At 44.8% G+C, this 25,297-nt stretch overlaps 1 protein-coding gene and 1 long non-coding RNA gene across 2 annotated transcripts; one reads left to right on the forward strand and one right to left on the reverse strand.

The window, feature by feature from the left end:
• SLC26A3 (solute carrier family 26 member 3) lies at positions 1 to 24,961 on the reverse strand (the record flags this gene model as incomplete). Its single annotated transcript, XM_081927716.1, has 20 exons — positions 1 to 867; positions 1,512 to 1,574; positions 2,982 to 3,130; positions 4,329 to 4,383; positions 5,389 to 5,622; positions 7,564 to 7,659; positions 8,552 to 8,644; positions 8,735 to 8,804; positions 10,294 to 10,400; positions 11,846 to 11,941; positions 14,515 to 14,592; positions 14,685 to 14,798; positions 14,961 to 15,108; positions 17,055 to 17,137; positions 18,465 to 18,617; positions 19,335 to 19,499; positions 20,652 to 20,815; positions 22,124 to 22,234; positions 22,498 to 22,637; positions 24,831 to 24,961. 20 exons carry the CDS (start codon positions 24,959 to 24,961, stop codon positions 844 to 846), a joined length of 2,274 nt encoding a protein of 757 aa, XP_081783842.1. The 3' UTR covers positions 1 to 843.
• On the forward strand, positions 15,022 to 20,635 carry LOC309379081. The gene is made up of 3 exons (XR_014172354.1): positions 15,022 to 15,120; positions 15,877 to 16,074; positions 20,541 to 20,635. It is a non-coding gene; the product is annotated as an uncharacterized lncRNA (long non-coding RNA).
• Positions 24,962 to 25,297: the final 336 nt, after the last annotated feature.

A 25,297-nucleotide genomic window follows, 5' to 3' on the forward strand; every position in this document is an offset into this window, starting at 1 on the left:
CTGCTCAGTCCTAGCTACGTTGATTTTTAAATGTTTCTCCATTGATTTATATGTATAATTCTCTCTTCTGTCCACTGGGACACTGAAAAATATATTAACTGTGAACTAGGAAGTCACCTAGTTTTTAAGCCGGAACTCTCCATAACTCAGTTCCAGCATCTCTCAGATGGGCGCCAATGCCATTACAGTCATACCTCGGGTTACAGACACTTAGGGTTGTGTGAGTTCGGGTTGCGCACCACGCCAAACCCAGAAGTACCGGAACAGGTTACTTCCGGGTTTCGGCGCATGCGCAGAAGTGCTGAATCGCGACACGCACATGCACAGATGCGCTCCTGCGGGTTGCGAATGTGCTTCCCGCATGGATCACGTTCGCAACCCAAGTGTCCACTGTATAAGAGAACAAGGGTGATTTCCGGCACCTCATTTTCCTAGAAAAATAGCACTTGCAGACCATAAGGTGATTCTTTCTACTCCACATTTTTCTGTCTTCCTGTTCCAGCCACCTGACTGACTAAGTTGTCAATTCCCCCCTCTCAACTTTCTGTGTCCCTTAGCCATCAAGGAGCTGGGGTTTTTTATCTTCAGACTTTTTGTACCTGTCTGTCCTTTCTCAGCCGGTACTTCTCTCTTATGTCTCAGTGGTACAGTTCTGGTTACATTAGCACAAGGGTGGGAAGAGTCAAATCAGAATTAATATTGGCATATAGATACACACCCATGGTATAAAACGGTTTCCTCCAAAATTGAACTGGTTCCCCCAACAGCGACAATGCCTAGATTGTTTTCCAACGGTTTTATACTCCCAACAATTGGTTTCCTGCTCATCAGTGGCTATGACAATTAGAATTTTGTTTCTGATGGTGCCTGTGGGGTGGAAAGAAGCAAATTAAAAATGGCTCAGCTTTGGGAAGTTGCTTTTGAGTTTGCCTTTTGGGAGAAAAAGACGAATAAATATTAATATCAAAAACAAAGTAAAAAACGCCTTCCCCAAGCACTCTCCCAAAATTTCAAGTTACGTTAGGAGTTGACCGTCACTATGCAGTTGTGTTGACTAGATACGCAGCTACTGCTTAATTTGTCGCTGCCATAAGGTATAGCAATATTGATGGAGCCAGTCAAATGGAAGGCATAAGGTAAAGGTAAAGGGACCCCTGACCATTCGGTCCAGTCGTGACCAACTCTGGGGTTGTGGCGCTCATCTCGCTTTATTGGCCAAGGGAACCGGCGTACAGCTTCCAGGTCATGTGGCCAGCATGACTAAGCCGCTTCTGGCAAACCAGAGCAGCGCACGGAAACGCCGTTTACCTTCCCGCTGGAGGGGTACCTATTTATCTACTTGCACTGCATACTTAAACTGACCATGCCTATTGGAGCCTCAGTTCTACCTTCCTGCAAAAGGGACTGCACTTCTTTCTTTTAGCAGATCGGTTTCAGGGCAATAGCCCCCCCCAACAATGCTTCTATCTTTACTGATGATTTTAAAAATTGGGGAGGGAAGTGTCCCTTACCATGAGCTCCCGACTGCGTAGTCCATTTGTATTGACTATATAATGATCCTTGTCTTCTTTTTCCTGTGACGGAATAGACGTGTTAAGAGTTAGTGAGGGATATGGGTTTCTCTTCTTTCCTTTAAGTAGCTTGTAGGGTTGAGTGATATATCAACATATCATCCAATATCGTGATATCAGTTTCTTGATTTTTGACCTGGCAATATATCGCGAATCATGGCGTTTGTGGGCTATGCAAAAATCACAATGCGGGGAAAACCAGGAAGCCACCTTGCTCTGCATAGCTCCATCCTTATTTCAGACATTGCGATATATCGCAATGTTTATCTGATGAGATATACCGCGATGTTGAAAACCAGATATCGCCCAGCCTTAGTAGTGGGCGCTGGTCCCATTAGGGCAAGTGGGGTGCTGCCACACCACAGAGGCGGGTTTAAGGGAGCCCAACCGGTTCACCTGTCAAGCCAAAAGAGTGCCACAAAGGGCACCTCAACAATGACAAACAATGGGAGGTGGGAGGTGGAGGGGGCACTAAGTTTTGGTGTGGCAGAGGGCATCACTGAAATTTTAAAGCCCAAGTCGGCCACTGCCTACCACCTTTAGTCTGCACTCAGGCAGTCCCTTCCTGCCTTCTTTATATCCGGTCCAGGAGATGGCTCAGTTTCAAACTCGTCTGTCTCTGTGCTGTCCCTTGTAAAATTCAGCAGGGAGGAACATGGGGGCAAAATGTAGAATGAATTGGCTCTGCCTACGGCGCCACCTACTGTTGGCCTCCCTGCTTTTCACCCTACCAGCCCTAGCCAACACAGCATTTAAAGTACAGTGGTGCCTCACAAGACGAAAAGAATCCGTTCCGCGAGTCTCTTCGTCTTGCGGTTTTTTCGTCTTGCGAAGCAAGCCCATTAGCAGATTAGCGCTATTAGTGGCTTAGCGGATCAGCTGATAAGCGGCTTAGCGGATCAGCTGATAAGTGGCTTAGCGGATCAGCTGATAAGCGGCTTAGCGGATCAGCTGTTAAGCAGCTTATCGGGCTTAGCGGATCAGCTGTTAAGCGGCTTAGCGGCTTGGGGAAAAGGGGGGGGGAGGAAAAAACCCCCGCAGGAACTCGCAAGACATTTTTGTCTTGCAAAGCAAGCCCATAGGAAATTCGTTTTGCGAAGCACCTCCAAAACGGAAAACCCTTTCGTCTAGCGGGTTTTCCGTCTTGCGAGGCATTCGTCTTGCGGGGCACCACTGTATACGTTTGTTCGTAGTTTTGCCAAACTGACCTCAGTAATTCAGTTTGAGATTCTACTCACAACAGGAATTACTTTTATTTCAACCAAATCTGTCTCCAGGCCAAGTTTCTATGGATGGAGGGATGGTCTTAGAAACCTACCTATATGCAAATGTACAGCTGTGGTTTCTAATATGAACGAAAGGTAAGACATTTGCCCAAGTGGAGAGCAGTTACTGCAGCATTTTTCTTACCATATTGGGCTTGTACTTTGGTGCGCTGAGCTCCAGGTCCTTTTTTAGCAATATGTATAAAACTGCATCATGGACGGTGAGGAAAAACATGGACGGCTTAATTTCATCATCAAAAAATCCACATCTTTCCAGTTTATCCAGAACACCATCTGGAGGGGGAAAGAAAACAGGTTTCCAAGCCAGGAAAAACGGTTAGTAAAAAATCTCAAGCACAACATTCAAATTTATTTAACATATTTTATTTCAGATTCAGGAACTTGGTCGCAGGCTTCCCAACTCTTCACTTTTAGAAATGCTTTGCTTTGAAACAAACAGAGAGGCAAACCCAGCACTTGACACCGATTGTCAGGAGTTAAGCTGGCAGTAGATTTTGGAACTGGCAATCAGAGAGATGATAGGCAGGGATGCATCCATCTTGCTCTGCCTAAGAAGCTCTAGGTAGATAAGCCTCCACAGGAAGGAGATCTCTTTCCACTAACAGGCCAGAGCAGATCAGCTGGTATCTCTCATCATTGCAAAAGGTCAGGCTTATTCCTATGAGCGACTAGAAGATTCGGTTTTAATTGCTCATTGTTAGCTCTGCTCTGCCTTTCTACATCAGGCAACATCACCCCAAACTCCACAGGACCTTGGTTTAACATTGATGCCATTTGGTACAAAGCAAGAGTACTCTATGTGACCTAAAGCTTAAAATATAGATTAAAAAAGGTAAAGGACGCCAGACAGTTAAGTCTAGTCACGAACGACTCTGGGGTTGCGGCACTCATCTTGCTTTACTGGCTGAGGGAGCTGACGTTTGTCCGCAGAGAGTTTTTCTGGGTCATGTGGCCAGCATGAATAAGCCACTTCTGGCGAAACCAGAGAAGCGCACGGAAACACCGTTTATCTTCCCGCCAAAGCGGTACCTATTGATCTACTTGCACATTGACATGTTTTCAAACTGCTAGATTAGCAGGAGCAGGGGCCGGGCAACGGGATTCGAACGGGTCACGGGGATTCGAACCGCTGACCTTCTGATCGGCATGTCCTAGGCTCAGTGGTTTAGACCACAGCACCACCCACGTCCCAAATAGCCTAGTCCTCAGATAGCCTCTGAGGAAATTGTTCTAACTGTGTACTGTAAGTAGTTGAGACCTATTTCTGGGTAACTATATTCAAGATTGGGGTGGCAGGCTACACTGTGTTCATCACTCGTACAAATGAAGAAAAAGTGCCACTGAAATTTCTGGGAATCATGCATAAGTAAGTACTTTTAGCATCTTAGGGACAGACTTAAGATAAGAAACAAACTTTGAGCATGCCATTGCCGTTCTTTAAATAATCAAAAATAGAATGGGGTCAACTTACCGTGTGCTCCCACAATATATACATCCACATCAATCCGTACAAATTCTTTCAAAGTCTGTTAAATAAGAAATTTACAGATAGGTTTACGGCAGGATTAACTGTTAAAAGCTTGCTTCTGTCACAAGCTTACTTGGTGACCGTAAGCAAGTCACCACTTCCAAACTTCAGAGTTCCTTCCCCACTCTCCCATTCATGTCTGCAATATTTGGATGGTAGTTCTGGCTTTCCATACAGGATTAATGAAATAACATGCGCAATGTGATTTGAACACACCAAAGTAATATATCCATGCTGTGTCTTATTGCTACAGTATACAGTTGTACCTTGGATCTCAAAGGCCTTGGCTCCTGAACAAATCGGCTCCCGAACTATCGAAACCCAGAAGTGAGTGTCCTGGTTTTTTAATGTTCTTTCGGAAGCTGAACATCTGATGGGGCTTCCGTGGCTTCCGATTGGCTGCAGGAGCTTCCTGCAGCCAATAGGAAGCTGTGCTTTGGTTTTCAATCATTTTGGAAGTCGAATGGACTTCCGGAACAGATTCTGTTCGACTTCCAAGGTACGACTGTAGTAATTTTAGGTTGGATTTTCACATTTGTGTTTGACACAGTAAAGTCAACTTTTGCCCGTCACTTTCATATGCTGGTAACTTTGCCTGGTTTTTCACCCGCTCTTGCCGCGTGGTGAGGTCTGACATGTCCTGAAGAATGCAAACAATCGATAGATTTCTAAAACATGCCTGTTCTGTGGCTCTTTAGAGTTACAGGTTTTTGTCCATTGAATGCAGAAAAAAATGTATTTTGTTCCAGGGTGGTATTATGTCAGACTAGGACTTGGGAAGCTCAGGTTGAAATCGTTACTTGGACTAAATTCAGTTGTTCACCATTTATCAGTCTAACTTATCTCACAGGTTTATAGTGTGCATTACAAAAAGGGGTACAGAAAAAAGCAATGTACACTGCGCTTTGGGACGCTTAGAATAAGTGTGAGACACAAATGTAATAAAATGAATGAATAATTAGCTTTACACTTGTTGGCTGGAAGATGTACGGAGGAAAATTACCTGTCCAAGGACTCTCAAAGCAGAAACGTCAAGAAACGACACTGCTGAGAAATCAAGGATGACGCTGTGTGTGTCGATTTTCGGAACAATGATGTTGGGAGGAAGGTCTGAGTTCCAGTCTATCTGAATCGGCAAGTCTTTGGTATATGTGGGCTGGTCCAGTTCTTCAATGCGGTTGTTGTCCAGCTCTTCGTCAGAGTCGCTTAGGGCATTAACAGTGCAAATCAAGCCTTTCTGTATCAGAGGAAGAAAATGATCAGAATCCCAATTATTAACGAAAAGATAACTTAGTACACTTGACTGCCGGTTCTACAGGTAACCTGTTTACCGATAAGTTGCTGGGCAGGGGGAAACAGGAATGAGAGAGAAATTCTTTAAGATAGTAACGGTTTGTAAATCTTAGAAGAACGTACGTGAGAAAGAGAAAGCATAGGGCTACTTCAGGCACTATATTTTTGTGATTCCTAGGCTCTAAGCCCCAAACTTCATTTTATACCACTCCCAGTGCCTCCTAAAGCTGGTCTTAGGAGTTCCTTCCTTCCTGTTCCTTCATTTCCTCCGTGTTTTCCCTGTTTTTTTAAAATGTCCCTCCTACATAGTTTCAGAGCAGTATTTTATTTGAGTATACACACACAGACACACACACACACACACACACACACACACACACACAGTGGTACCTCGGGTTACATACGCTTCAGGTTACATACGCTTCAGGTTACAGACTCCCCTAACCCAGAAATAGTGCTTCAGGTTAAGAACTTTGCTTCAGGATATGAACAGAAATCGGGTTCTGGCAGCACGACAGCAGCAGGAGGCCCCATTAGCTAAAGTGGTGCTTCAGGTTAAGAACAGTTTCAGGTTAAGAATGGACCTCCGGAATGAATTAAGTACTTAACCCGAGGTACCACTGTATAAACAAAACATTTTTTCCTGGTCATATGACTTAGTAAAAGTACATTTTGCCACCAGCTGAGAACAAACTGGCAGACTTTTTCAGAGTAGTAGGCGATTGGTCTATGTTCCAGATTAGTTAACCTAGAGCAGGGGTCAGGTCAGCAAACTTTTTCAGCTGGTCCACTGTCCCTCAGACCTTGTGGGGGGCTGGACTATATTTTGAAGAAAACAAAAAATAATGAACAAATTCCTATGCCCCACAAATAACCCAGAGATGCATAAAAGGACACATTCTACTCATGTAAAAAGACGCTGGTTCCCGGACCATCCGCGGGCCGGATTTAGAAGGCGATTGGACCGGATCCGGCCCCCGGACCTTAGTTTGCCTACCCATGACCTAGAACAACCCCAAATAGATTATTCATGAAGGAACGTGATCCTGGACAGAAAAAATGTTGCACACCCCAATCCAAGAGATCTTAGGGTTTGTTTGTTTTTTAAAATAAATCTTAGTTTTAATTCAAAAATATGTCAATTTGTACAGGTTTGTACAAGCACTTTCTTCTACTGTCAGCTTTTTATGATCTCAGGAATGCTCTAAAAACTGCCGCTTTCCGTCTCTTATGGTAAAATGGCATTGCTTGAAATGGCCTACTTGTTTTGAGTATATGTAATATTGGGAGTATATTAATATTTGTTTTCCCAGTAGTGATGTATGGAAGTGAGAGCTGGACCATAAAGAAGGCTGATCACCGAAGAATTAATGCTTTTGAATTATGATGCTGGAGGAGACTCTTGAGAGTCCCATGGACTGCAAGAATATCAAACACATCCATTCTTAAGGAAATCAGCCCTGAGTGTGCACTGGAAGGACAGATGCTAAAGCTGAGGCTCCAAGACTTTGGCCACCTCATGAGAAGAGAAGACTCCCTGGAAAAGACCCTGATGTTGGGAAAGATGGAGGGCACAAGGAGAAGGGGACGACAGAGGATGAGATGGTTGGATAGTGTTCTTGAAGCTACCAGCATGAGTTTGACCAAACTGCGGGAGGCAGTGGAAGACAGAAGTGCCTGGCGTGCTCTGGTCCATGGGGTCATGAAGAGTTGGACACAACTAAACGACTAAACAACAACAACAACAATATTTGTGAGCCCCCCCAACAGCCCCAGTAACTTTCAAAAAATGATCTTCAGACTGCTGCAAGGTTTGTTGACTGGGATGAGACACTTGTAAATTCAGTGAGAGGTCTGCACCATTGAATGAATGCAGGATACTTACAGGTGTGACTTGAAGTTCTCCTTTCTTCAGCATCCTTCTGATTTTCCTCAGGGCTTTGTTGCGCTTGCGTAGCACCCTCAGTGGATTAAACCCAACCTGAAACATTTGATTTGATTCGGTTTGGTTTAGCTTGTTAAATTCACCGCTCTTGTAAGTGTTACATGCACCTTGTACTCAGCTACGTTAGTCAAAATACAGCGTTATAAATGTGTTCTAACACTGTGACACCAGACGGCACCGTACAGCTGAAATCTCAACTCAGTTGTGAGCTTTCCAACCGTCTTTTGCATAGCGTTTTCAGAGCGTTTTTTAATAGCTGTGTAGATCTAGCCCTTCGTTCACTGTCCAATATCCAATATTACATGAAAAATTATTTCTGTGTTAAGGAATTATCACCCACTGTCTCCAAGATTCCTAGGGGTTCTGGGCACTCACCCAGGGTTTGTGTTCTTTTGGAGAATTGAGACTATTGTAGATTTAAGAAATATGCCTTATTCACCCAGTTACTCTGGCAACCTTCCAAATTTCCAGTCTCAGAGCAAGGGGGAAATAGTTCTCTTGCATTGCCAATGGTCCTCAATGGCCCTGTCTTGTTTCTTAATGGCCCTAGCATGGCCAGGTCGTCTTGCATAGGCTATTCCAGGAATTCCTCTGCAGCTTGTATTTCTCCCTTCACATCCCAAATACAGTGGTACCTTGGTTCTCGAAATTAATCTGTTCCGAGAGTCCATTCAACTCCCAAAACCATTCAAAAACCAAGGCGTGACTTCTGATTGGCTGCAGGAGCTTCCTGCACTCAAGCAGAAGTCGCGTCAGATGTTCGGCTTCCAAAAAATGTTCACAAACCAGAACACTTACTTCCAGGTTTGCGGCGTTAGGGAGCCAAGCCGTTCAAGAACCAAGGTACTACTGTAATCAAAATCCTACCATTTATTAATTTCTAGAATTTCAGGGTGTCTCCTCCCCAAATCTATAACAATATGCTTACCGCTGCAATCAATTTGTCCTTGAAGAATTCAATATTAGCAAAGAAGATTGGGGATGGGCATCTGAAAATTTTCACTCCCTCTGGCTCATATATCTAGGTCAAAAATACGCATATTAGTTTAGCACATCGTTTCACAATCAATAGGCAGACACCAACTACTGCAACCAAGAATCAGGTTCTTACATCTCTATAATCCTTCCTGTTTCTGTAGATGTCGCTTCTTCCAACATTAGCCAAAACTGTGCATTTTGGACTGGAAAACAAATAGAAAAATCAAATGAGTTGACTAACACACTGTAAGGGGTATTCATCAGACTTCCATTTCAATAAAGATTCATGCCTTTGATGGGATCAAGTCTAACAACTGTAGGCCCATAGGTTCCCCATGTATAGAACAGTATTGTTAAGTTTAAACCAACTGGTGATTCGAGGACCCCCCCCCCCCCGGCTTGGGGATAAGAAAGACACAAGGACACAGTATATTAGGTTAATGGGCTAGAAAAGGCCACAACTTTATTGATTACAGCATGTGAGAGGTATTGGCTTAGGCATTGGATAAACAGCAGAGCGTGACTCCACTCCCACAGGGAGGGGTGAGTCTAACAAGGGTTAACCACCAGTCGGGGGAGCCTGTTGATGCAAATACAACTGTAAGTTCTCCCCTGATGTCACCGGGGGTCGTGCCATGGCCCCCAGCAGGGCATCGGACAGGATCCACGACCTCCGGATTCCTTTAATGGAATACCCATAAAATGAAGGGGTAGGCGATGGCCACACCCTGCCCTTCCATACACCAACAACATATTCCAATGCCTAACCGCCAATACCAGAAAGTTGTGACGATTTGCTATGAGGTAGGCGAAAAACCAAGTGGCCGGTGCCAATTTGCCAATTGGGTAAAAACTCCTAGCAGGCCCCTTGGGCAACCAAGGCGACCAACCAGAGGTCCATAGCAAGGTCAAGCACGAAGCGATGAACTAAAGGGAAGGGTGGGTGGGTGACCCATTGAAACCCGGCAGCGCAATGAGGGGAAAGAGCTGCCGCGGCTGCATTTGAGCGGCTAAACCCCGCCCCCAAGGTTCCCTCCGATTGGAAGACTGACCGGGGAGCGTGGCGCGGCAGCAATGACGGCAAGCAGGGGCCGGAACACCCCCTGCAAAGTGTGGGAACGGCTCCAGATCACAACCCCTCCCCTGCTGGAGGAGGAGAGGCTTTAGCAAAGTAATTTCCTTGCCCTACGTAGCCCTGATAGCTGGGATATTCTGTAAGGGGATGTCATTCTCTTTCTAGCAGTAAGTTCTCCATAGCCTCATCAAATTATAAATTTCTGGGTTTTTCTGGGGTGGGGAGTCAGCTAGGATATACTGGTATAAAACTGATACAGTTGTACCTTGGGTTACATACGCTTCAGGTTACATGCACTTCAGGTTACAGACTCTGCTAACCCAGAAAAAGTGCTTCAGGTTAAGAACTTTGCTTCAGGTTGACAACAGAAATCGTGCTCCGGCGGCACGGCAGCAGTGGGAGGCCCCATTAGCTAAAGTGGTGCTTCAGGTTAAGAACAGTTTCAGGTTAAGTACAGACCTCCGGAACGAATTAAGTACTTAACCTGAGGTACCACTGTACGTGTTTATGTTTGACCAATCCTGATGCTCAGAAAGTCCAATGGGACTTATATTATATTATATATTTTAAATCAATAATTATTACATGAATCTGACAAGTTGGGAAGATGGACTCACAATTGTGCACGGAATATAACAGTGAGGAGTTCGAATCCCACTCCAGCTGCCAACCCGAGATCCAGACCCAGTAAGATGCCAGCAAGGAAGGTCACGATCCAGATAAGCTGAGAAACATAGATAGATATTGAACAATCAGGTATCATGGACACATTTATCTACTTGCACTTTGATATGCTTTCGAACTGCTAGGTTGGCAGGAGCTGGGACCGAGCAACGGGCGCTCACCCTGTCGTGGGGATTCGAACCGCCGACCTTCTGATTGGCAAATCCAAGCGGCACAGTGGTTTAAACCACAGCGCCACCCGCGCCACCTTAAAACACATGGTTTCCCCCAAAGGCATTCTGGGAACTGCTGCTTTACCCCTCACCGCGTGACAGCATCCTAAAGAAACAGCAGCTCCCATGATTATTTGGAGGGAACCATGTGCTTTAGGTCTGCATTAAATACACTTCCGACATATAGCGTTGATGCGACCGAAATGCTTCTCTTAGGTTTTGGAGCATATGGATTGTTGAGCTGCCTCTGTGATAGCATAGGTTTTGTATGCATGCTGAGCTTGGCCTTCTTATAGATAGGCCTTTTTAAAACTATTGCTTTGACCATGGAATGCCATATTTTTCGCTCTATAAGACACACTTTTCTCCTCCTAAAAAATAAGGGGAAATGTCTGTGCGTCTTATGGAGCGAATGTGTGGTTGATCGCTAGCTCCCTTTCTGGCTCTGCCCCCTTGCCCAGGCCTCCATTGTTGAATGTTCTGCAGACGGAGGCTGTTTGTTTCCCCAGCGACATGTGACTGGCTGATTAGATTATCTGTCTGGAAACTGTAGAAACGGCTCCCTTTCCTTTCCTAAAGAATCTGCAGAACTGTGAGTTGAACCCCATAAAAACAGGATTTTTTCCCTTTGCAAAGTAAGCTCAAAAACTTTGAGCTGATCCTCAAAAAACCGGGGCTTTTCCCCTTTGCACAACTCTGAGATGACCCTCAAAAAAACACAGCTTTCCCCCTTTCCTCTAAAAACTAGGTGCATCTTATGGAGCGAAAAATACGGTGCACATCATATGAATGCATTCCAATTCTATTAACTAAGTGCAATTGCGTTAAGTGGATGCTATGGATTTGTGAAGCATTTCTCCTAACAAATATAAAACAAAGCTCGCTACAAGGGGGCCAATGAGTGCAAATTATTATTATTATTATTATTATTATTATTATTATTATTATTATTATTATTATTATTATTACTACACCACCCTATACCCGGAGGTCTCAAGGGCATTTCACAGAATAAAATCAAAAGCTAAAACCACAAAATACATAATCAATATAAAAACAACAACCCAATAACCCCACCCCAAAAACCCACATTTTAAAAGGGCATAGGATCCTCACAACATTTATGCCCCTCCCCCCATGTCAGAATTCCTTGTTCTGTCTGGCGAAACTCAAAAGGCAACAAGTTTCTGAATGACCACCTTTCACAATCAGTTTTAAAGGAGGGATTTCAAGAGTCTTTCACAGCGAGGTTTCTCTTATTATGGATACTCACGCAGTCGTATCTGTCCTTGCCCCACAAAATCTTGATCTCCTTGAATTGCATCAGCATTCCCTTTAAATTGCCCAGAGCCAAAGCTGCGAGGACTGACTGTCAATGAAAAAACAAAACACACTTCATGGTGGAACCTAGACACATATTTTAAAAAATGCTGTGAAATTGCTTTTTTAAAAAAAGCTTTTTCGAAAAATATTTGGAATTTTTCATAAGCTCACCATCGCCACCTAGTGTCACATTTGTGTAATGCACTTAAAACGCACTGAAAACTTTATATTTGCAGCTGTATAGCTGAGACCCATGTTTAAGGTCAGACTGGGGGGGGGGGGGATAGTGCTGTGTGTACTCAAATGCTGTGACTCCCAGGGTGTTGCTGCTTCTCTCCCCTGTTTCCTCCTTGCTTCCTTTCACCACTGTGATGTCAAACTTCGTTGTGTGTAACATAGCTGTCAACTTACAGATTTGAAAATAAGGGACCAGCAGCCTCGAAAATAAGGGATCAGCAGCCAAAATAAGGGATTTTGGCTTAGCTTATACAGAAATCCAGCACTGATGGAGCCAGGCTGCTTTGGCTGCCACTGACTTTGTTTTGCAGGGGTTTGGACTAGATGATCCTAAGGATCTACAACTCTGACGAAAGAAGAGTGGCAGACAAAACTGATGAACGACGTCGAGATGGCAAAGCTTACAGGCAGAATTAGGAACCAGGAAGAAGACCTCTTTAATAAAGAATGGGGAAAGTTTATAATTTAGTTGAAAAGCTATTGTAAAGAGTTACATACATTGGTAGGATTGACAGAAAACTTGTAGTAAAAATTCGAACTATGGATGGACAAATGATTTATAAAAAGAGAGTTATGAAAGGGATGCAGAGGGGGAAATCACTACATTAAGATGCTGAACTGGTTGGAGGGAATGCTAAGCAGCACGGGGCTGCCGTCGTCCTGGCGCGAGGAGTTCCATCGGCCCTTCCCCACCTGAGAGAGAGGGAGGGAGAGAGACTCTCGCCAGCGAGCCCGGCATGATGTGGTTGCGGGGCCGCCGCAGCCGCTGAAGCGCTGCCCTTTTGTGTCCCTCCTCATCCCATCCCTCTTCCTTCTCCCTCAGGCCACCTCCTCAGCTGCCGCCACTGCCGCCTCTGGCTTCCCCTGGCAGCGCGGCGGAAGTCTCGCAAGAGAGGGGCTGCCTGCCCGCCCGCTGCCACCCATCTCTTCACAACGTGCCCCTGAGGGGGAAAAGGGAGAGGCGGAGACGCGGCAGCTGGTGCGCTCTCTCGCGGCGGAGGACCCCGAGCCGCTGCTTCCCTCCCGAGCCGGGCGAGCATGAAACCCGGGAAATTTAAGGGACATCATCAATCCGGGACAGCAGTGGGACACGGTGCTGGGATAAGGGAGTTTCCCGCCAAATAAGGGACGGTTGAGAGCTATGGTGTGTAATGCATATACTGCAACATGAAATATTCACCATGAGGAAAAAAATAATGGCACCAAATATACTTTTTTTTCAACTTGCCCGCCCTGTTTTCCTCAATCCATGATGAGGAAAGTGCTAAAATATTAAGCAAGGTCAGAATAACCCAACAATACTTTTATTTTTTTAATTGGAGATAAGAGGCCTTCTTACACACTTAATTATTCTATAGAAGGGCCTTGATTCTCTCTAAAACCCTGTGATGAGACTAGGTGTTCCATCCACACCAGAGATTTAAAGTTCATTCCCCCAAAGAATTCTGGGAACTTCAGTTTGTTTGGGGTGCTGGGATTTGTAGCTCTGCAAGGAGTAAACTACAGTCTCTAAGATTCCCAACGGGGGGTGGGGAGGGAGCCATGACCAGTAAAGCGATATAAATTTGATTTAAATGTATGGTGTAGATGTCAAGTAAACCATATAGACCCCAACAGAAACACCTATACAGTGGTACCTCGGGTTATATATGCTTCAGGTTACATACGCTTCAGGTTACAGACTCTGCTAACCCAGAAATAGTGCTTCAGGTTAAGAACTTTGCTTCAGGATAAGAACAGAAATCGTGCTCTGGTGGCGTGGTAGCAGCAGGAGACCCCATTAGCAAAAGTGGTGCTTCAGGTTAAGAACAGTTTCAGGTTAAGAGTGGTCCTCCGGAATGAATTAAGCACGTAACCAGAGGTACCACTGTACTGTTAGGCAGAGCAAAGTTGCCGCTGCCCCAGGTGGCAGATTTGTGGCATCGAGACATGGCAAATTGCCAGTTATTTTTACTATTACCATTGTTATTGGGAAGTGGGGTGTTGTTTTTATTCTCTAGCTCAGGAAGTGAAAAAATGTGGGCCATTTTGGAGCCTTGCTTTCCTGCTGCCAGGCAATTCCTTGCACAGAAAATTACCGGGTTTTTTTGCACCATAACACTCACTTTTTTCCTCCTAAAAAGTAAGGGGAAATGTCTGTGCGTGTTATGGAGGGAATGCTTATGGGTGGCATGCCTACAGATTTTCCTCCTCTAAAAACTATGTGCGTGTTATGGTCGGGTGCGTGTTATAGAGAGAAAAATACGGTACTTTATGTTGATATGGGGAATATCGAGCAAGTATGGCATTAGGTTCCACTGGCGATGCTACAGTTTTTTTCCGTCCCATTGGAAAGAATGGCATTATTGGTTGAACGGCTGTTATGCACGTAGAAGTCCGTACCTTCTGCAACGGTTCCAAAAGATGACCTATGGCCAAGATGACAATCAAGACAATGACAGCTGAGAGGAGTCCAGCAATCTGCACGAGAAAAGCCCATTGTCAGTCTGCATCCTAGAATACTGCTTTCTCAAATTCAGTTAGTGCAGGATCTCGTCTTATCCAATACCTACCTGGGTTTTGCCTCCCGTGCTTTCCTGCACACCCGACCTGGACAGCGAAGTGCTTGCAGCAAAACCTTTAAATGCACCGCCAAAGACATTGCCTATTCCAAAGGCAATTAATTCCTTCAAAAACACCAAAAGTATATGTATATATTATGACCAGACAAGGCATTTCGTAAGCTTTCTTTCTCTGGCAATTTATTTATTTTCTTCAAAAGTATTCACATTCCTCTCAATATCCCAGGTTCTTTAAATGTAGAACTGTCATCTGCAGATATCACTTACCTGGTTAGCATCGATGGGGTAATCGTGCTTAATGGAATATACCTTCGCCACGGAAAAGGCCACAGCAAAGCCAACGATCGCAATAGCGAAACCATCACCCACACAGCTTTCAAAGATACCTACATCTGGTGAAAAAGGAGCCTGAAACCTGAAAGCAAAGGTCAGAGGGAGGGGGTTAAAAAGCAGGGCATAAATAGCCTTTGTAGCATGTTAAAAAAGATGTGATGTGCTGCCTCCATGTGTGTGTATCACACACAGCACAATCTATAGTGTTTGCAAGTGTGACAGACTTTAATATGGACAGGACAGAGTGAATTGACTCCATTTTTGCTGTCTCTTAATGCAGGTCAAGCTGGGACGCGGGTGGCACTGTGGGTTAAACCACAGAGCCTAGGACTTGCTGATCAGAAGGTCAGCGGTTCGAATCCCCGTGACGGGGTGAGCTCCCGTTGCTTGGTCCCAGCTCCTGCCAACCTAGCAGTTCGAAAGCACGTCAAAGTGCAAGTAGATAAATAGGTACTGCTCTGGCAGGAAGGTAAACGGCGTTTCCGTGCGCTGCTCTGGTTTGCCAGAAGCGGCTTAGTCATGCTGGCCACATGACCCGGAAGCTCCCTTGGCCAATAAAGCGAGATGAGCGCCGCAACCCGAGAGTCGGCCACGACTGGACCTAATGGTCAGGGGTCCCTTTACCTTCTTAATGCAGGTCAATGAGCCTGAGCTTCCACAGCCACCTCCACCATGAACCAGCACCAGCAGGATTGGAAACAACAGCAGCATCAGATACGTTCTACGCTATGATAATAATGGCTCTCCCCTCTCCTCCTCCCCAAGGCTGCCTTTTGTTATTGCCTTTTCAAGAAATAACTGGAAGGTCCTGAAACGACACTTCCCTTGGTCTCTTTCCTTCCACCCCCAGCTAAGGAGGATATACTTCAGTCTCCGTGCGAAAAGAAACAATAGAAACAGTAGTTTGGGTCAGAAAACAAGATGGACCCAGGGAGCAACAGAGTAGAGGAAAACAGAGCATCGGGCCCTGTGAGATAACAGTATACAGTGGTACCTTGGTTCTTAAATGCCTTGGTACCCAAACAACTTGGAACCCAAACACTGCAAAGTGTTCCAGTTTGCGAACTTTTTTCAGAAGCTGAACGTGCTCCGTTTTGAGTGCCACCCTTCCATTTTGAGTCCTAGGCTTCTGATTTGAGTGCCACGCTTCCGTTTTGAGTGTTACACTCGGGTCTGTCTGTTTTTGCTATTTATTTTGCGTTTTTGTTTTTGCGGCTTTTTTGTTTTATTTTTGTGACTGTGTGGAACTCATTTCCACTATTGATTGATTGATTGATTGTATGACTGCAGTACATTGTTTATTGCTTTCGTTTTATGGATCAATGGTCTCGTTAGACACTAAAATTCATGTTAAATGGCTGTTTTAGGGGTTGTTTTTAAAAGCCTGGAACGGATTAATCTGTTTTGCATTACTTTCTATGGGAAAGCACGCCTTGGTTTTTGAACGCTTTGGCTTTGGAACGGATTTCCAGAACGGATTAAGTTTGCGAACCAAGGTACCATTGTAATGCATTTTGGGGGGGCTGGCTGTCACCCACTGGAGATCCTGTGTGGGAGCAAATAGGCTTGGGCTGACTACTAAACTGCTTAAGTTGTGCCTCCAGATAACCTCAGTCTGTTTCTTCGAAAATAAACCCCAAGACTAGAAAGCCTCCAGAGACCTCCTTCTGAGGAATACCATTGGAGACGGTGAAATTTTTTGTTCCGAAGGTGACTGGTCATATTAATACCTCCCATCAAACTCATGGATGACCGGCTTATAGCTCATAGCTCAGGACCCATTTACAAAGCATTTAACTGTCCTTTGACCATCCTTCTATATTTGGGTCAAGGTGTGGTAAATAAGTTCCCCACAACTTTGCTTGGAATGAAAAGCTTTTTATCTTAAATTTGTGACACTACCATTCCATAGTTGTCAACTTTTCCCTTTTCTTGCGAGGAATCCTATTCAGAATAAGGGAATTTTCCTTAAAAAAAGGAAAAAGTTGACAGCTATGCCATTCCCATTCAAGAATAGGGTGTACTTACCCCTTTTCAAGCTTTCCAACAGTGTCTACCTGGAATTTCCCTTTGAAATCAAAACCATAGGATAACCCAGTTGCGATGACAGTCTGGAAAGAAGCAAAATAGCCAACATAAGATTTCAGCAAGGTGTTTCTCAGCAAGCGAGTGGACATATCTTCCATTTACTAAACCTTTGCCATAATACTTGCCTCCATATTGTCACATTTATCTTAGCTACTTACATTTATATTAGCTGATTAGACCTGAGGCTCCAGAAATAAAAAGTTCATTAAAATGGCCAAACAAGCCCAGGTTATAATGAGGTATATTGAAATGGCGAGGGGAGCTGGCACCTTGTCAAAAATATTGTAACACAGTGTCGCACCATGACAAATGTTCCATCTGCTTTGTGCATCCCAAGCCCCCTGTGGCAATTTTGGGTTGTTTGGAGGGGACAGTGGGATAAGCTTTGTCGCCCAAACAGAAGTCCTTGCACAGGGCTAAACCTATCTTGTTTGCTAAACCTATCTTGTTAACTATAAAGGTAAAGGTACCCCTGACCGTTAGGTCCAATTGCAGACGACTCTGGGGTTGCGGCGCTCATCTCGCTTTACTGGCTGAGGGAGCTGGCGTTTGTCCGCAGACAGCTTCCGGGTCATGTGGCCAGCATGACTAAGCTGCTTCTGGCGAAACCAGAGCAGTGCATGGAAACGCTGTTTACCATCCCGCCAGAGTGGTACCAATTTATCTACTTGCACTTGACGTGCTTTCGAACTGCTAGGTGGGCAGGAGCTGGGACCGAACGACGGGATGCTCACACCGTCATGGGGATTCGAACTGCCGACCTTCCGGTCGGCAAGCCCTAGGCTCTGTGGTTTAGACCACAGCGCCACCCATGTCCCATCTTGTTAACTATAGTGTGATGCAATTTTAAATGAGCTGTATTTCCTCATAAAAAAAGACAACCTGATACACCAGGAAAACACCAACCGAAGAGGATTATAGGTGGCTCTTTTTTTCTTTCCTTCTTTTTGTATAACAGTATTATCTACCTCGAGCTGAACAGAAGTATAACGATTTGCATCAGTATGAAAAACCAGCTGTGTAAACCATGGATAGGCAAACTGAGGCCCAGGGGCCGGATCTGGCCCAATTGCCTTCTAAATCTGGCCCACGGACGGTCCGGGAATCAACGTGTTTTTACATGAGTAGAATGTGTCCTTTTATTTAAAATGCATCTCTGGGTTATTTGTGGAGCATAGGAATTTGTTATTGTTCCCCCCCCCCCGAAAAAAATATAGTCCGGCCCCTCACAAGGTCTGAGGGATAGTGGACCAGCCCTGGCTGACCCCTGGTGTAAACAAACAAACAAATAACTCTTGGCTCCCCCTCCTTTTAAAAAAACAACAAAAACACAGAGAGAGAAACAGTTACCACAATGAGTTCAATGGGGATAGGTGCCGGGAGCTTGGTTTTGTAACGTTCATTCAATTCTTTCACGAAAAACACAATGACCAAGATGATCAGCGAAGTGACAAGGTCTGCAATGTTCGTTTTTGTAATCTGCTCGAATATACCTTTCAGCGTCTGTTGCACACACAAGAAAACAGCAACAACCATGATGCAGGAAAGGGTTACGGTAATTTACTTTAGCAATTGTATGACATGTTTCAAGCACTACTAAGGTAGTAATGATACTGGATGCCTCGGAGTCCATCACTTATAGGCACTTATAGGCACTTATACTGCATTGAGCTGCTTGGAGGAAACTGTATATAATATATAAATTGATATTGCAAATGTTGGGCTGGGGACCTTGACCGTTAGGTCCAGTCGTGCACGACTCTGGGGTTGCGGCGCTCATCTCGCTTTATTGGTCGAGGGAGCCGGCGTACAGCTTCAGGGTCATGTGGCCAGCATGACTAAACCGCTTCTGGCGAACCAGAGCAGCGCACGGAAACGCTGTTTACCTTCCTGCCAGAGTTGTACCTATTTATCTACTTGCACTTTGACGTGCTTTCGAACTGCTAGGTTGGCAGGAGCAGGGACCGAGCAATGGGAGCTCACCCCGTCGCAGGGATTCAAACCGCCGACCTTCTGATTGACAAGTCCTAGGCTCTGTGGTTTAACCCGCAGGCTGAGCAAAAAGGAGCTTGCAAGGGCTGGAGACAAGTTTTTTAACTGCAAAAAGTCACCAGGGTATTTAAAAGCCTTTCTTGTGATTACTTCTCAAATACCTCACAATAGCTAGAGAAAGTGGTGGCACTCCCAAGGAATAATCGGGTGTGGATCAGAAACACTCACCCATATAATTCCCAAAGGTATATTATACCCAGGAACCGTCAGCTGAAAGATGAATTTCAGTTGGGACACGACAACATGGATGGCTGCAGCTGTTGTGAATCCACTTATTAAGGATTGGGATAAATAGATAACAATGAAGCCGACTCTCAACACACCCAACAGCAGCTGGAAGAGACAAAAAGAAACAAACACTGCTTTTATGGGAGCAGAACAGAAAAGAAACATTATGGGATTTTTATTATTTCTACCTAAAGTGGTCTCCTTTTTGGAGCGACAAACATGTTTTTTAAAGGCCTGTTTTTTTCTCAATACACCTTTAAAGGTTTTTAAATTGTTTCATATATGGTGAGTTTGGATTTTTAAGAACCTCATTTTTAATTTGTATGAAATATACACCTGATTTTTTCAAGTCAAACAGCAAGCATCTCTTAATAAAGGTCTTGAGAACTGGGGGGGGGGGGAGAGAACAGAAAAGAAACAGCCATCTTGCTATTCTCCTGATATTACTGCTTAGTATCTATAAACCGGGCTTTTTAAAAAGCGCTCTTCATGTACATTTTCTTACATCATCACACTCCCTCATGTGGGGCTAGGTGTTGCCACCCCCATGAGAACACCCTGGGGTGGCTTCACAATCACACTGAAATGCTCCCTCCCTGATCTGTTGTCCAACTGCATGCTGGGAACTTAAAACCAGAAAAAGTGTCAAAGCAATACAAAAGACATAAAATGCTCACCCAGTAAAATATTACTAAGAACAAGTCCTGTCCTCCTGCCCACTAAAAGATAAGCACTACCTTTGGAGGCAACCTAATTAACCAAAGACCCAGGTAAACAAAACAAAAAAACTTAGCCTGGTGCCTAAAGACGGACAAGGATGGTGCCGGGCGAGTCTACTTGGGAATATCATTCCGCAAATGGAGAGGCCACCATTGAAAAGACCTGTTCTCATATGGTCACCCTCCGTACCTCCCTTGGGTGAGGGATATGAAGAAGTGCTTCTGACGAAGACCTCAGAGTTCAGGCTGGTTCATATGGGGAGAGGTGGTCCTTAAAGTATTATGGTCCGTAACCATATAGGGCTTCCCATCCAATGGAACAACGGCCCATGAACTGACTCGTGTCAGGTGCAAAGAGAGCACCTGGGCATTAGAGTGACCTGTGTCACTGGCCCTTTTCAACAGTGTGCCTACTTTCTTCTCGCAGAACACTGTGGAGTGATTTTGTGGCATGATCCAATGCTTTGATGGATTGGAGCATCAGGGATGGATAAACAGATGAAGACAAGAGTTGCAGAGATTGCTTGGAAAGACTTACCTGAAAGATGCCCGCAAGCATAGTCACCGATGCGGCCACCACGACTCTCTTCTGATTTATCTCATCCATCAATGTACTGTTTGCTAGTGTGCTGTTACTCACTGGATCTGGGACTATTCGTATAACGGCGCCTCCTACCATCAAGCTCAGGACAGGAAAAGGACCTGTGTGGACATTGTTAGCATTGTAAGAGGTTCAGCTTAAAAGATCCTATCAATAAGAGAAACTTGCACCATGCACTCTTAAGTGTGTGAGCACAGAGTAAATAGGATTAGAACCCCACTCTGTTCGTTAAGGAGTTCTTCAGCCATTCAGATCACACTATGTTCTTCATCCTGAATTTTGTTTTCTGGGTAACCTCTTGATGGTTCAACAACGAACCAATTACCTCAAACAGAGATGGGGAGCTGTTGGGTCACCAAGGTGCTGTTGACTCCAACTCCCATCAAGCCCAGCCAATGTGGCCAATAGTCAGAGATGATGTGAGTTATAGTCCAGCAACATCTGGAGGGCAAAGTTTCCCCACACTAGAGCAGTGTTTCCCAAACTTGGGTCTTCAGCTGTTTTTGGACTACAACTCCCATCATCCCTAACTAGCAGGACCAGTGGTCAGGGATGATGGGGACTGTAGTCCAAAAACAGATGGCAGCCCAAGTTTGGGAAACACTGCTCTAGAGGAATGGTGGGCTCTCCTCCACTGGAGGTCTTCCAGCAGAGGATGGACAGCCATTTTAAAGAATTCTCTGCTTTGAGATTTCTTTCATTAAGTGGGAAGTTGAACTAGATGACTCACGAGGCCCCCTCCACTTCTATGATTCTATAACAAGGTTGCTGATAAAAATCCACTGCATTTTAATTGTGGCTGGAAACAAATGCCTCTCTCTCCCTCCCTCTCTCTCTCTCTCTGTGTGTGTGTCTGTGTCCCACTGATGTGCAGACAGATCACATCAATGGGACTGACTTACGTAGGCCTCTGTGTGAGTAGGCCTTTAGTCAAATCACCTCTGACTGAGTGATCTAAGGTACATGAGAGAACCTTTCTGGTGCGTGTGCTCTATGAGAAAAAGGAGCTCTCCCCTTAAGTGGTAGGAAATGCTTTGTAAACATGGAATATTTCCCATCATGAAAGTAGATGTAACATTATCGGCTCCATGCACATAACTCTGAATTACAGTCCTATTCTTTACCTGTTCCATGTTTCTTTCTACGATCACCCTGCTCCTAAATATTTATGCTGACATATCTGCATGTGATTCTATCAAAATATCACCATGGTGGCATAGCATCTTGTTTTATGGTATTGTGCCAGTAGCAATATTGTCTCCCTTATCACACAATGTACTGGAGCAGCCGTTCTTAGAAGTGATGCGTAGCTACAGTATGTTGTATTGGAAGAAGTCTAGGTAAGGTGAATTAAAATCTTGGAGAAGGTGGCACTGTGCCAAGGTCCCTTGGGATGCAGTTCAACTTACCAACCGATATATGTCTGGAAGAGCCGAAGAAAAAATATATAATCACTGGGAAAAAGGCTGCATAGAGTCCGTAGCCTGGAGGAATATTTACCAGCAAAGCAAATGCTAGACCTAAAATTAGAGAGAAGGAAAAGTGCATCACCTTGGAGAATATGATTGCATGTAGGGGAGAGGTGAGCAGTTGGCTACCTTCCAGAACTTGTTGGACTCCAACTCCCATAACCCCTCACCAGCATGGTCAGTGGTCAGGGATGATGGGAGATGTAGTCGAGTTGAACATCTGGAGAGCCATGGATTCCCAACCAATGATATAGAGGCACCTCTAATGTGAAAAGAAATGATGTGCTATTTATGAAAGAATTGAAAATATTTACCTTGTAGAACAGCTACAAGCCCCGTGCTAATTCCCGAAACAATGTCGCTGAGAATCCAGTCCTTGAAGCGGTAGGCAGGTAGCCAGGAGATGACAGGAAACAAATTAAAAGCTACTTTCTTTGCTTTTTGTGGAGTGCAGCTGAAAAGAGAATGATTGAATCATGCAAAAGTTAAACTACTGATGTCCCCAGCTGGGTCTAATAAAAGGATGAAAATGTTTTTAACAGAAAAAAATGTTTGCTACTAAGATGATGATACCTTTTTCATCAGGAAACTCTAAGCAGAGGCAAAGAACCTGCAAATACCCAAACTTTGTTTTGAAGACAGTAAATCATACCCACCAACATTTCTCTGATGAAAATAGGAACGTCTAATCCAACAACAACAACATCAACAACAACATTTATTATTTATACCCTGCCCGTCTGACTTGGGTTGCCCCAGCCACTCTGGGTGGCTTCCAACATATTTAAAAACATGATAACACATTAAACATTAACTATCCAGGGCTGCCTTCAGATGTCTTCAAAAGGTTGTATAGTTACTTATCCCCTTGGCTCTGGGGTCACATAACTTCCTACCCTCAAACATTTCTCTGATGAAAATACAAAAGTCCTAAGGAAAAGTGGGACATTTCAGGATCAAATCAGAATCCGGGACTGTCCCTGGAAAATAGGGACACTTGGAGGGTCTGCAAGTCCAAACCCACTTACCTGGGAGGGAGTAAGCCTCATTGAACTCAGGAAGTCTTACATACTATGGTTAGAATTGCACTGTTATGGCCCCATAGACTGGTGTTTTATTGTGGTATTATTCAGCAACACATTCTTAACACGATACTAGTGCATTTGTAGTGCATTATGTCTGGGGCCTACTTTTTTGTTGATCTATTAAAACCTTCCTAGTTGTTCTCCGGTTCAAATATTTCCAGAGTGGTTACGATAAGGGAGGACAGAAACTTCTGATAGCGCAGAAGGGGCCGACAGCTCGCTTGATCTGGGTTTTTTTATCTTGGTTTTCTGTCAGCTCCTCCTGCGTTGCCATCTGCCCATGGGCAACGGCTAAATCAAAGGTACACACCTCTGCTTATCTGTGAAATGAATGTGGCTTGAGGTTTCCTTTCAGACCAATGCTGGTTTGAGAGAAAACGCATCAAGCAGCACAGCAGCATTTAAGAAACTGCAGGTTAGCTCTAGGCAACACCGCGTGTACATGCACCGGCAGTGCAGCCGGAGTAGTAACTGGCAATGTTGTACACAGCCAAAGATTCAGGCTTCAGCCCAGCCAGCTTCTGAACAAGGAAATGTAGTGGAAATCTCTTGTCTTTCATCTCAGGTGGCAAAGGGTCCTGGGCCAGCACTGAAATGTAGGGATAATATTATATAGTGGTACCTCAGGTTATAGACGCTTCAGGTTACAGAGGCTTCAAGTTACAGACTTCGCAAACCCAGAAATATTACCTCGGGTTAAGAACTTTGCTTCAGGATGAGAACAGAAATCGTGCAGCGGCAGCAGGAGGCCCCATTAGCTAAAGTGGTACCTCAGGTTAAGAACAGTTTCAGGTTAAGAATGGATCTCCAGAACGAATTAAGTTCTTAACCAGAGGTACCACTGTATTGTCTCCCATTGGTCTTGCCTCCTTGTTTGGATGGGTCGCAGAGCATTATGTGAACGGGATTGATTTGAGTAGCAGTTTGGTTATGTGCATTGAACTAGGTAAAGGTAAAGGGACCCCTGACCATTAGGTCCAGTCGTGGCCAACTCTGGGGTTGCGGCACTCATCTCGCTTTATTGGCTGAGGGAACCGGTGTACAGCTTCCGGGTCACGTGGCCAGCATGACTAAGACGCTTCTGGCGAACCAGAGCAGCACACAGAAATGCCGTCTACCTTCCCACCGGAGCGGTACCTATTTATCTACTTGCACTTTGACGTGCTTTTGAGCTGCTAGGTTGGCAGGAGCAGGGACCGAGCAGCGGGAGCTCACCCCCTTGTGGGGATTCGAACCACCGACCTTCTGATCGGCAAGTCCTAGGCTCTGTGGTTTAACCCACCGCGCCACCCGTGTCCCTTGTGCATTGAACTACTCAGAGAATGAAGACGAGTCCTACAAGCTGGTGGTTCTTTCTTGTTTTCTCCTTTAACATGCCATAATGTTCTTTCTTGTTTTCTCCTTTAACATGTTATATGCAGGACCCAGTGGGGAACAAATGATTGAAAATCTTTTCGGAAACCAGCTGAAAATCTTACCAAGAGGATAGAAAATCCTGAAGAATTACCCCATGGCACCATTATTATTATTATTATCCATGTTTACAAAAGAACGTCTCTTACCTAAAGCATAATCTGAGATGGTCCACAAAGTTTTTATGGTATCTGGGCACTTTCTGATGCTCCTCATCAAATGCCAGGTCTGAGTACAGTGGCCGAGCCACAACATACTGGTTGCCCACAGGTTCCACCATGTCTCCAGAAAACACTCCCCTACCAGCTTTTGGAGTCCTCCTTAGCGTTAATCCCGTAAAGCCCTGAAATCAAATAACAGAGTGTGCTTTTAAAATAGCTTAGTATTACGAAGCCCACAGATGAGTGAACTCTAAATTAAGCATTACCACCTTTGAAGATCAAACGGAACAGTATTGAGGCGTTATATTTTTCTCAATGGCTTGCTTCCTCCTTCCTCTTCACACTGCAAAGTGGTGGATCGCTGGGGCAGTCCCGTGCCCCTAGAAAGAAAGCTCAAAAATAAAGGAAGCAGGCTGCTTATATAGGAGCCAAAAGTTTGGAATTTGAAATGGCCA

This window comes from Podarcis melisellensis (genome assembly GCF_964234715.1).
Source record: "Podarcis melisellensis genome assembly, chromosome: 10".
Taxonomy (NCBI): domain Eukaryota; kingdom Metazoa; phylum Chordata; class Lepidosauria; order Squamata; family Lacertidae; genus Podarcis; species Podarcis melisellensis.